The sequence below is a fragment of the Elaeis guineensis genome, chromosome 4 (assembly GCF_000442705.2).
Source record: "Elaeis guineensis isolate ETL-2024a chromosome 4, EG11, whole genome shotgun sequence".
In the NCBI taxonomy this organism is placed as follows: domain Eukaryota; kingdom Viridiplantae; phylum Streptophyta; class Magnoliopsida; order Arecales; family Arecaceae; genus Elaeis; species Elaeis guineensis.
The window spans coordinates 93,190,024-93,203,442 of NC_025996.2; the positions used below are offsets into that span (position 1 = coordinate 93,190,024).

The window sequence follows — 13,419 nt, forward strand, 5'->3', positions numbered from 1 at the left end:
ATCTGATCTGATGGCTGATGTAGAATCTACATGTTTGGGACTCAGTGATCGAGAATCAGGATTCTCTGATCACAGTTCCACACATTATGGGTACCGGGGTCAAGAGTCCCACTGGTTGGGACTTTTCTATCAGGGTTACATATCGATGAATTCTGATGCCCGATTGCCCATCGAATTTGGACTCAGTATTTATGAGAGGTTTAATTAGTGATTTGATCACTAATTAACTCAATTTGATTGAGTAATTATTTTTGGATCAAGTCCAATTGAATTGGATTCAGTTGGGTTTGACCCGATTAGGTTAAGAGTTGACCTAATCGTCGAGATGGTTTGATCCCTGATTTGATCAGGGGTTGGGCTTAGTCAATTCTTGATTTGATTAGAATTTTATTGAGCCTAATTAAGCCTAATTTAGTTAGGTTTAAATTAGTCTAATTGAACCTAAATTATTTGGTTCAATTAGGTTGGTTTAAATAATTAAACCACCTTGACCCAATCTCCATGCGCCACCTCACTTCCATTGCACCCATTTGAATTCATGAGAAGGAACTTCTCATGAATTATTTTCTCATGCCAAGCCCTCTCCACGCCCCACTTTAATATGTCATATGAATGGATAAGGATGATTGGTTGGCCATTCAAATTCAAAATAAAGTTTGAATTTGAATGGGCAATCAATCTTTGCACCTTATCCCTTTTTTTATGCCCCATTTATTACATGAGAAAAGATTTCTCATGAAATCACTCCATGCACAATTTAAGCCACGCCTCACGCCTTTAGTGGATAAGGGATGAGTTGGTGTCCATTTGAATTCAAAATTTGATTTGAATTCAAATGTGCAATTACTCATCTTTATCCTTTCTTTTGGATAAGACGTTTGACGTTGTTATAAAAGGAGAAGAGTGAGGCATGTAAGAAGAAGATTTTTGGAGAAAAATTCTGGGGCGTGAGAAGTCTTGTGCATGAGAAGGAAGTCCATATCCTTCCAAGAGAAAAAGAAAGAAAAGAAAGAAAAGTGGGTGCAAGATTTCCGGTGAGTTCCCTAGAGTTTTAGCCTGAGGTTCGGGAAGAGAGAAAGTGAGCTACGAGTGTCGTGAGTCCACAAAATCTCAGTGAGATCTTCAACATCCTCTCAAGCACGTCTATTGACGATCCAGAGCGTCCGAAGAATCGACAGACATCGATCGAAGGAGTTCGATCAGCATCGGCCGTCAAAAGGGCTCTACAACGAGCGAGCACTCGTGAGGTCGATCAGACCGAGAGCTTCGTGTGGACGATCCGCAGAGGCCAGACACGCTGTGTGGCTGCGTCGCAACGATCAGACTCTCCCGACGGTGATCAGATTGCGGTGATCTACTACCCGCACAAAGGTATTGTGTTATGAACACATTACAATAAAGTGTTTACTGTTTGAATTTGAAATTCAAATTTAAATGAAGGCATGCTATATATCATATTTAGATCCTAGTGTAGGGTAAATTCATATTAATTAATTAGATTAATTAATATTTTTTCGCTGTAAAATCGTAATTTTGAAAAAATTTTAAAACTATCATTTACCCCTGCACTGAATTTTCTCCACAGATAGGACTTGGTACATGCAGATTGGCTTTAGTGCAAGTGAGAAATTGTTGGATGTATGCCCTATAAACCAATCTTGGCTGATATATTTTATATCTCTAGGACATGATTTTGTACTTATTGGACAGTTATAGTACCATTAATGTTTATGTGTCCCAGAATCATCCAAGGGATTAACAAGATAATGACATATATTCTCAAAAAATTGAGAATTTGAGATACGTGTCATTAATGATTGATTCCTAAATTGCTTCTGATCATAGGATCATCATGGGGATGATGATTGATCCGGATAAACTAATGCATGGATCGCTTCCTTTGGACAGATGGATCTCGAGTCTGCAGTGTAAAGACACTGGAGCGAGAATGCAAGTGGTTATTAGAGAACAACTAGCACTGAGTGTGACCAATACGAGAAGTCACATGGATGTTTGCTCACTCGTTAGTGATTTCTCGATGCTACAGTTGTATGATTGGTCCTTTGACTTGAGATGACACTACTGCTCGCAGTGAGACTGCTGGAGTTTGACTGACACATCAACATAGATCTCAAAGAGTCCTTGTAGTGGATGTCGGCGACAGTTGGTCCACTGTAGGAGTGGAGTGTGCATCAAGATGGGATCTATCGACCCTAACAGAAGAGAGTAGTCTTATGGAATTTAAGAGGCTGAGTTCTTAAGTCTATGACCATAGCATTGTGATTGATGGAAAAGAGTTTCCATAAAGTCACATATGGACTCGAGCTGATTGAATTTATCATATGACTGATATTGAGGTCTGACGATTTATCTATGACCTGCCATCTGGTTGGGACTCACGATAGAGGGACTGTATCATGCGCTAACTGCACCTAGAGGTTCATATTTTATTCTGTTGGGTTGCCACTACATACTGCTAGATGTCACTCGTAGATTGTGAGACTCACAAGGATCATCTTGATGATCAATGATCCTTGATGGGCTGAGTTGGAATTGTTCTAATCCATTGAAAAGTATTTTAATGATATTGTGATAGAAATCACAATATATCTCACTATCAGACAGAATAGAACCTATAGGGTCATACACAAAAGAGGCTTTTGACTGATCAGATGGTTGAATTACGATTATGAATCGTAACAGGATTTGATTATCAATTTGATTGATAATTGATCTAATGCAAATATTGTATCATGTAACTCGCTTAAGAGTTAGTGAGTTATAGGAGGATTAATCAGCAATAGGATTGTTAATTGGCTCAATTTGATTGAGCATTAAGACTTGTATCAAGTTAATTTGATAGGATTTAATTTGACTCATTTTGGATTTGATTTGATCAACCCTATAGGGTTATAGGATAATCCCAAAAGGATTGAATGATTAGTCCCAGTTGAATTAGGATTTGGGTTTGATCCAATTCCTAATTAGACTAGGATGTATGTATTCTTAATTTAATTAGGAATCTTCATTTCATGATGCACCGAATCCTAATTGGATTAGTATTTAAATTCAGCACCAAAAAAGAGTCTAATTGGACTAGGACTCCTCCAATTAGGAGACATCTAATCTAAATTAATTGGACTCCAAATCAAATTTGGATTTCCATCTTTTTAAGTCTAATTTGATCCTAATATGATTAGGATTAATTGATATTTTAATTGAAATTAAAACAGTCATATAATGAAGAGTCCCATGTTCTTGAAACTCTTCCTTTCCTTGCACCAAAACGACTCCACGTTGACCTTCATTATGTGCGCCCAAAGCTCCCACGCCCACCAGCTTTCCACGCCACCTTTGCTCCTCTTTTTATCGTGTAAGAAAGAAGGAATAAACTCCTTGATCATCGTGAGATATGGGGCACTAATATGAGAAGGGGTGGGCAGCATAATTTGGATAGAGTCCAAGCTTTTTAGGACTCTATCTCCTAACCAAGTTATGACTCCTCTTAAGCCTATAAAAACCCACCTTATAGGACGTGTAAAAGAGAATTACCAGCAGGTTTTAGACGCCCAAAAATCAGATGTTTACCATGGAGAACCAAGGGAGAAAAAGAGAGGGACGATGAGCATGAGTTGGGTGTGAGGTGAGTTGTTTTTGATCTCTTCTTTCTTACACAACCAAAGGTTAGTTGTTTGGACATCCTCCTCTATCCCTCTTGTCCATATTTGGACATGGATGTCTCCTCCTTTTTTTATCCAAAAGTTGTACAAAATTCTTACATCTCTATGGTAAAGATTTGGTGCATGGATTTTAGGAAAAAAAGAGAAGAAAAAGTTTTTTTCATGATCTCTAGCGTAGAGATCAAGATCTTCCTACATCTTCTTGCTTTCTAAGAGTGTCTTAAGAGAAAAGAAGATTTTCAACCATCAAGATGCGATCTCTGTAAAGAAACTAGCACCCCGGTGAGATCAAAAGGCTTCTCATCAGATCAGAATCTCGTGTGGATATCCGTAGAGGCCGGACGCTTGTGCGGCTACAAGAGACCTTCGAAGACATCCATGATCATCTGTTCGCATTGAAGATTGATCCATATCCAGGTATGTTTTATGTTTATTTTTCTCTATTTGATTTCTGTATCTGAATCTTATTCACATATGATTCTGGTTATGGTTTGAAGATATGATCTTATTCATGCTTAGATTAAATTAGATTTAATTTGAAAAATTTTAAAATTTCGCTGCGTACACTTTTTGCAAAAACATGCATGCATGAAACCATAAAATTCCAATAGTATGCCCATCAGAATCTCCACCAAGTTACATTGCACTCTTGAACCTCCAACCCTTTCCCCTCTTCTTCCTTGATTTCAAACCCCCTCAAGGATGCAATACCAAATAAGAAATTTATCGATTATCTAAAAAAATGGCATAGTTTCATAATGAATTCTTCTTGTATACCTCAGCTCAACGATGTATCTATAAGAAGCGATGGCATATATGAGATATGGTCCAGTCCATCATAAATATCACTAGTTCAATTATTGCTTCTTTAGGAACAAGATTTAATTTCTGAAATCTAAATTAGATTTTCCTCTAAAGTTGGTTTCACCACACCATATGAGATATGATATGGTAGATAAGTTAGAGGATAGGTCTGTAAGAGCTCGTTTATGGGGTATCCCAAAAAGATTTGGAATGTCACTTTTTCTTTCTAGTGGTTCACAATGTGATTGTGAGCAATCATACTATTTTCTTTGAAAACAGTGGAAGGAACTCAAAGAGAAATCTCTAAAGAACAACGAGTCCCAGAACCTGTACAACCTATTTAAGATGAGTCAGTTTATATAGTACTTCCTCCACCTTGTAAATCTAGTAGGAACTTCTATCCTTTAGAAAGATACTTGGTATTCTTACAAAGGATTCAAAGAAAGTGTTTCTCGAGGGAGATTGGAAACATAGGGATAATCCCAAAATCTACAACGATGTGACATGAGGAATCATGTAGTTACATGAAGGTTAGTGGGAGGATCCCATACTGACATCTGTTATGATGTGGTTGCATATAGAATTTTTTTTTCAAAGACCTACATCAAATATTTTAGAAATAAAAGGTCTATAGAGATAGATCCTAAAAGATGTTTGGTTTTCACAGACAAGTATATAGAAGAGGTGCTGAAAGAGTTCCGCATTGAAACCTCTAAGAGGGATCCATTATCCTCTTAGGCATAGGTGTATGCCAAGCTATGTACTTGATTTGGTATATCTTGCTGTGAAAGTCATGAGCAGATATTAGTCGAATCCAGACTGGATGCAATGGATTGCTGTGAAAATATCCCTAAGTACTTGAGAAGCATTAAGGGATTATTCCTCGTCTTTGAAGAAGGGTTAGAGCTAAGAATGGGAGGATACACTGATGCTGATGGTAGAATGTCTACATCAGCATGTATTCTTGAGTTATATTGGTTCGATATGCTGGAAAGGTTTCAGGCAATCGACCAATGGAAGCTGAATATGCTATAGATGTACAGGATGCATTTTGGTTCTTATGATAATTGCAGAACAAAGTCTCACTAGAAGTCCATGCACATAGAGCAGGGATATACGCGATTACCTTAAGTAGAAATACATGGAGGTAAGGAGAGTAAACTCCACATAGAATGTGGAAGGCCCAAGTCACTTAGCCAGCTAAACACTGAAGCCTATCTTTAAAAGATGGAGCTCAGGTATATGGCAAATTAGCTTTAATGCAAGTGAGAGTTTGTTGGATGTGTGTCCTAGAAGCCAATCTTAGCGAACACATTTTTCTTTAAGATATGTTTTGTACTTGATGGGCAATCTTTAAAACCAATCATGTATTATGTGTCCATGATTTGTCCTAAAAATTAATAAAAATGATTTTATATATTCTCAAGGTGTTGAAAATTTGAGACATACATCATTAGTGGTTAATTTCTAAATGCTCCCGATCAAAGGATCGTCACGGAAGATAGTGATCAATCCATTCGAGATCGGTGCATGGATCACCTCCTTTTGAGGCAGATGAGTCTCGAGTCTGCGGTATAGAGACACTGAGGTGAGAGTGCAGGTGGTTGTTAGAGAACAATTTACACTGAGCATAACCAATATGAGAAACCACTTAGGTGTCTACTCACTCGTCAGTGGTCTTTCTCGATGCTGCAGTGGTGTGACTGATCCTTTGACCTGCAGTGTGTTAGCTATTTGCAGCAAAACTATTTGGTTTGACTGCACATTTTCTTGATCCCTAGCTATATGGGTCTTTGTTGTGTATGTTGGCTATATAGGTTCAGGTTCGCTGTTTGAAGTAAGATACATCTAGATAGAATCTATCGACCTTAATAGAAAAGGAGAAGTCCTATGCGATTCGTAAGACTGAATTCAAAAAATTTCTGACCAGAATAAGTGTGAATACTGAAAAAGAATTTCTACGGAATTCACAAATAAACTCAAGTTGAGCCAATCTAGCATATGACTGACGATGAGGTTTGACGAGTTCTCCATGACCTCTGTCAAGTCGGGACTCATGATAGAGGGATTATATCACACGATAATTACACCTAGGAGTTTACTTTTTTATTCTGCTGGGTTGCCACTACATATTGCTAGACGTCACTGGTGGATCGTGAGACTTACTAAGATCGTTTTCGGATCAACAATCTTTGTTGAGGTGAGTTGGAATCACTTCAGGCCATCGAAAAGAATTTCGATGATACTGTGATGGAGATCACGGTATGTCTCACTATCAGACAGAATAGAACCTGAGGGATCACACACAAAAAGAGCATGACCTGATCAACAGCTTGGATCATATTCGAATTATCAATCGGATTGATAGTTTGAATTTTAGAAACTGCTAATTTATAATCGTTACAGTTTTGGCAGTCGTTAATTGTTAGCATAGAGACTTAATTGCAAATATTGTAATTTTTTTTGGGACTGATTAAATTATGAATTAAATCTTAATTAATTTAAATCAGATTTAATTTAATTAAACTTAATTTAATTTAATACTAATTGGGTTCAATAATCCAAATCAGATTTGGATTTCAGGCTTGATTGAATCAGACTTGACAGTCTTTTCGAATTCGGCTCATTTCGGACTCGATTTGAACCCGATTAAGGCTCTATTTGAACCAGATGAACCTTGACTCGGAGAGCCCAAGTCTCTTGGGACTCTCTCTCCAAAAATCATGCCAAGGGAAGAGGGGCATTGTTTTTCACATTCTTTTCTTCTCGCGCGTGTGAAAGGAGAGGGGGCGCCAATTGGCGCCCCACCTTATCTAGAACTCTTTTTCATCCAAATTTTTTTTCTATTTGAATTTGATTCAAAATAAGATAGAAATCTCTCTGATTGAGGCATGGAAGAATATTTTTGTGCGACAAAAAAAAATTGGAGAAGTTGGGACGTGTGCTAATTATGTGCGTGAAATTGTTTTCTTCTTCCTTCTCTTATCTCAATTAATCTCATCCCTTCTTTGAGATTTGGATGCCAAAGATCAAATAGGATTTGATCTATTAAGGCGTTAAGAAGGGTTTGGGGTGTGAGAGATCTGGTTGGTGCAACAAAAATAAAAGAAGAAGAGGCGTGCGTGAGATAGGAGGAGAGTCTTTCTTTCTTTCGTCAAAAATTCTTCCCAATGCCTCCTCCTCCCTTCTCCCCTTCATCCAATGCCCAGATCTGATAGAGATCAGATCTAAGAGAAGAAAAAGAGAGAGAAGAAGAGAAGAAGGGTTCTTCTTCTCTTCATGGTGATCTGGTTTAGATTCCATTGGATCTGCGCGAAAGAGTTCGCGCAGGATCTCTTCTTCAAGATCTAGAAGAAGAGATCTAGATCCAAAGATGAGGAGCGAGATCTACAAGGTGCTAGCACACCAGTGATCTCAGTGCTTCGATCAGGTGGCTCCATGTGGATACCAGCAGAGGTCGGGCGCGTACGCGGCTACGATCAGAACCCGGGATATCCGCAGGATCCGAGGTATAAAGATCTGATCTCTGTTTGATTTTTTTAATTATTTATTTTTTTGTTTCAAATTTCAGATCGTGGTTATATGTTTGTATCAAGATCCTTGCTACGGTTTTCAGATTAAATCTGGTACGTAAATGAATTAAAAATATTTTAATTTATTTATTTTCGCTGCATAGATCTTTAGAAAAAATTTTTGAACTTTACGTATGAAACCGTAGCGATTTTCTAACAAGGTGAGGACTCGTCCAACCGGACTAGCCTAGTTAAACCGACTCATCCTTAAGGGCTAGGCAAGTTTGAAGACGCTACCCAAACATAAGATGCGTGCATGACTTTGTTGTCAAAAAGGAGGTGATTGTGGACTTGTTGGTGTAAATGGGGGATAGGTATGGAACTATTGCCAAATAAGGGAGGCTTGCACAATACACCCAGAACCCTCACTTAGATCACTGCCAGTGAGGGCAGGGCATGCATGTCCTCTACTCTGTTTCCCTTATTTCTTCTCCTTCCCTAATTCGCAATCAAAGCAATTGTTTCTCTCTCTCTCTCTCTCTCCAACTCTCGATCCCCTCCTTGCTACTGATCTCCTCCTCGGCCTCCACCTATCAACCGACAAAATGCCAACTCTCCTTCTTCCCTACTGTCTCCTTCTTACCCTCCCACATTTCACCATCACTACATCTCATCTCTCTCTCTCTCAAGTCCTTGATCGTCTACCATGCTGCCACTAGGTTGACAGCATTTCTTCTCTGGTCTCCCCTATCAATTGATACTTGAAGCCCCAAATACCTTCTCACACACCCCAATCTAAAAAAACTCATTGAAGTTGGATCATAAAGCACCACTTCCTTTCTGGCCAATCTCCTCATCCTCCTCTTCATCTCCCTACTAGCTCCATCCTCTTCCGATCCCTGCTATCTACATCTCCTTGCTTTTCCACCATCACAACCAATATACTCACCAGAATCTCCACCAAGTTTCACCACTTAATCGAATGCTTGAACCCCAAACCCTTCACATCTTCTTCTTCCTTGATTTCACACCCTTCCCTGCCTTTATCTTCTCCTCTATTTCTTCCTTTTCCCCTCCAACTTCACCTGTCATTGCCTATTGCTGGCCGATCCTTACTGAATCTCTCCTCTTCACTAGATCTTTGCCATCAACAACCCTTGCTGTGCTGCCTATGCTAAGATCAAGCTTCTCCTATAGATCCAACCAATTGCCACAGGGATTCAGCTGGTTTTGGCCACCATGCACTCCACCCAGCCAGCCCTATCTGTCCTCTCTTGTGTGTGTTCCCGACAGTTGCCCGCTATGCAACAACTCCTTGTTACCTCTAGTCGAGCACTTCCAGGACCCTCCATTTTGCCACCGGCCAGTGATGCCCCAACCAACCCTCTGTTCCATCACTAACCACTCTCTACCGTGTACTCTCTCATCCCTACTCTTAGGGTAGATCTCTATCCCAAATTTTGAAGTTCCACTCCTCTCTTGCCATCTCTTCTATATTCTTCTTTAATTCATCAGCATTGATTTCGTGCAAGAGCAAGACCACCCAGACAAGAAGATGATTACCATGGGGTCTAATGCTCTAGTCCCCTAACTAGGGTAAAACCCTGGCCTCATGCTCCTTAATGTAGGGCATGTAGCTGGATTAGGGTTAGGTTAGGGAAAACCTATAAGTTTCAAAAACCTAAAAATCTGAGATTAGAATTTTGGAAAAATTAGACATGATTAACTAATTTAGTTATGCTTGTGAGGTGGTTGATCATAGGCAAGTTGGTTCCCCGATTTTACAAGGGTAATTAGTTTTTATAATTATAGTAAATATTAACATTAATTAAATTGGATATGTTAGGTGTACTTTTGAATTGATTGGCATGCCTTGTTTGGGTTTTGCTACTAGTAGAGACAAGTATCCCCTTTCATGGTTGCTTGTGTTGCGAAATTTCTGATATGTGCATGGATATCATAGTATAGATGTACTTGATTGTACATGTAATATGACAATATTTTTGCACTTTAATATTGTGAACATGATGGGTATTTTAACTAATAAATGAATTAATGAAACTTGCATAACTGGATGATTCAGTAACATGCATTCAAATTAGCCATGTTTATTATTGTCTTGTCACAGGCTAGAAACATGACCATGTTGGTCCAAAGTTGAAGATAATCTATCTAATATGCACTCTTGAAATGAATGCATGGATGCGGGCTCTAGATTAGCCACATTAATAAGTTCACCTCTTCACAAGCAAGAACATCACTATGGTCCACCTCATCACCGGCACAAACACGATATTATGGTTCGCCTCGTCAAAGATAGGAATGTGACACCATGATCACTCAATCACAAGCTAGAGCGTGACACTATCAGTTGCCCCATCACAAGCAGGAAACATAATCATGACAAGCCCAGAGCCAAAAAATAACTTACACATGATGTACAATTAGGATGCTTGTTAAATCTATCCCATATCAAAATGTTATGAAATATATAAAAAAAAAATTGATTGCTTTGAACCATTGAAGAACGAAATTCTTATTTTGGTTGTGTGGGACTTATTGATATGTATTGTGCCTTCTTGAATAATGGGTATAAAAAATTGTTAACTAGAATATGCTTTTCATGATAATAATATTCTATTATTATATTTGTTGTGGAATAATTGCTATTAACTTTTATTTAGCTATTATGTTTGTTTATGTGTAGGCATTCTTGTTGAGCTGTTAGCTCATGCCATTTCGTAACCTTTCTTTTCAGATCATAGGACATTTAGTACTCGGCCGTGGTTTGAGGTTGTAGTGAGAGTGGAATTGTTAGAGTGTCTCAGAGACCAATTAACTGTTTGAAATTTGTAGCTGAATAACTCTTGCTATCCATTTATTGCAGAATTATTTTATCTTGTTCTGAAATGTTGATTATGTTTCATATCCTGATATTATAATATATTTCATATCCTGGTATTGTAAAGTTTAATTCATATAGGCCTTGCATATTCCCTGTGATCATGCTTCAACAAAGAAACGGCTTTGTCATATTCCAACTGAAGTTGTGCGGTTGGGACGTGACAAAATAAATATAAAGATTTTTAAATATAAATAATTACTAGAATAACATATATCATTTATGCATTTATTCATTTTTTTAGCATATTGAGCCAGATATCAGCAGCCTGGGCGGATCCAAATCTTGGTTCGTTTATCTATCAAGCTCAGGTTCTGCACATAATGGCCAGAATCTGTCACCAAACTGAAAAGCAATGAAGCTATCATATTCTTGCTGGCTACAATAAATAAATAACTAGTCATGTAGCAATCTTTTATAATCACTCCCAAGGGAAACCAGAGAACTCAAATTCTTAATTTGAAAATGCATCTCTGCATGAAAATCAATCTTTTGGTAAATATCAGCACAGAGTGTCAGAAGCACTTACTGTGGATAGCCGGAAAGGACAGAATCTGGGCTTTCCTCTCCTTCCACACTTCAGAAGATGTGCACCCTTCTTCAAAGCAATGATGGCCTTTGAAAGATATCAAAAGTTCAGCTTAGTATTATGTAATATAGAAGGAACAATCAAGGATATCTGTTAAAAATAAAGTGAATAATATCAGTGCAAGATCAAAAAGTTTCATTAAGACTGCAAATCAACTGCAAAGTATAGATACCACTGAAGTCAAACAAAATTTCACTCTTGATATCTGTTCATCAAATAATGGCCAAGAAACAACTTGTAGAGGAAAAAACAGTAACTATAGACTCCAAGCCAAGGAGTATCATAACATCAAATCCTATACTATTTCCAGAGCACCTCAAAACTAGCGGTAGGGAAGAGTAGTCCCCACCACCATAGCCTGTGCAATAATAAAATAGAACTCCCATGGAAAGACCAACAAAACCTCTATATTAAAGTCATGAAAAGGAAGAGCTCGACCCTCGAACATTAAGAAGTGGTCTTCTCCATAAGGATATAGAACCAGCTTGCTCTGTTCCCGAATCTTTGGAACTCGCAATCAAATTAAACCCGGTTACTTATACTCACCTACCAAAAAATAGCAAGCACATCTGCCAAATTTAACGTATTCCACATCACAAATTCTCACCAAAAGCGGAGATTATTGCAAGAACAGGAAAGCAGGATAGCAACCCAAAAGGAACAAGGGATGGAAACAAAATGAGCAAGATTTAGAACTGATAACAAGCTTATATCAAAGCCCAGACCTGCTCGATTCCTCGGTCTGAGGGGGTCCTTCTGGCAAAATTTTCAGCCATTTTCCTCCAAACCGCCAGCCTGAGTTTTCATGGAACAAGCAAATAACAAGAAGAGAGAGGAGAGGAGGACAAACAAAAAGCAAAAGTAAAAGGAAGAGCGATACAGATAGAGTGTCAAGAAGAAGTTGAAATTTTCCCCAAAAAAGGAAACAGGGATGTCTTAAAGAAGTTCTGCAGGCAGAGGAGAAGAAGCAATGGGGTCACAAGAATAGTATAAAATAGAATTCTTTTCTCCTCTCCGAAGAAAAGCTGAGGGTGAGAGGATTCTGAGCTCTGATGGAAGCAGCAGTACCATCCCTCTCTCTTTTTACGGTCTCTATCTGCTTTCTTTTGCTTCTCTCCAAAACCGCACCGGTAAGACATCCATCCCAGCGCCCCATCAGACCAGACTTCCCCACTTCTGGACTACCATTCTCCTCGGTTTTCGAGCAAGAGAGAGAGAGTAGAGAGAGAGGAGGGGGTTCAAACGTTTAAAAAAAAAAAAAATAGAGAAGAGTTGTGGGGAAGGTGGCACGTGTGCATCGATCGGCAGTTGAGGTCTCCAATGGGTGTTTATTTAACTGAAAGGAAAGATAAAATTTTTAATAATTAAATCTGAGGATTCGTCGAAGTGTCATCCAGTCGACTCGACTGCACTATTCATTTGCTTTCGTGAAACGTCAAGAGTGATATACGTCGCCAGTAATTTTTAAAAAAGAAATAGGATTGGACAGCAGCAGACTGTGGATTTAAAAACCATCTGATAGCTATAAAGGAGTTTTTCTCTAAAGCCAATGCAGGATGCTGCCAGTGTCTCTGTGGTATGAATCAACCCATTTCATGCCGTACATAGCTTCGCTATTAAAATTGATATATCAAAACTCCATCTGATACATCTATTTGGCTTTTTGGGACGGATCTATCTTCGTGCTCAACTAGCATGCTTCAGGGCCCATCCTTATTACCAAACCAATTCCGTTGCCACATGTGCAGAAGTGATTGGATGTTTGCACCGACTTTTGAACATAACGAAGGTCCGGTGACGACACGTGGCATAGACCACCTTGGTACCGTTGGTGGGCTTGGCAGAAGCACTAGCGAGCGGAACGGTGAGGGAGGGAACGGAACGGTGATTGCACGGGGACCGTCGGGGTTCGTGGGATCGGATGCCGACGAG

At 38.9% G+C, this 13,419-nt stretch overlaps 1 protein-coding gene across 5 annotated transcripts in view; it reads right to left on the reverse strand.

Moving 5' to 3' along the window:
• LOC105034955 (PH, RCC1 and FYVE domains-containing protein 1) overlaps positions 1 to 12,694 on the reverse strand; it is a 103,952-nt gene extending 91,258 nt beyond the window's left edge. For all 5 annotated transcript variants that reach the window (XR_012141018.1, XM_073256717.1, XM_010910313.4 and 2 more), the window contains exons 1-2: positions 12,213 to 12,694; positions 11,428 to 11,514 (exon numbers count right to left, since the gene is read on the reverse strand). Coding sequence is in view for 4 of the 5 variants with exons in the window: in XM_073256717.1 (XP_073112818.1) it covers positions 11,428 to 11,514; positions 12,213 to 12,263 (138 nt within the window). In the remaining variant the exon portion in view is untranslated. The remainder of the gene's footprint in view (positions 1 to 11,427; positions 11,515 to 12,212) is intronic.
• Positions 12,695 to 13,419: the final 725 nt, after the last annotated feature.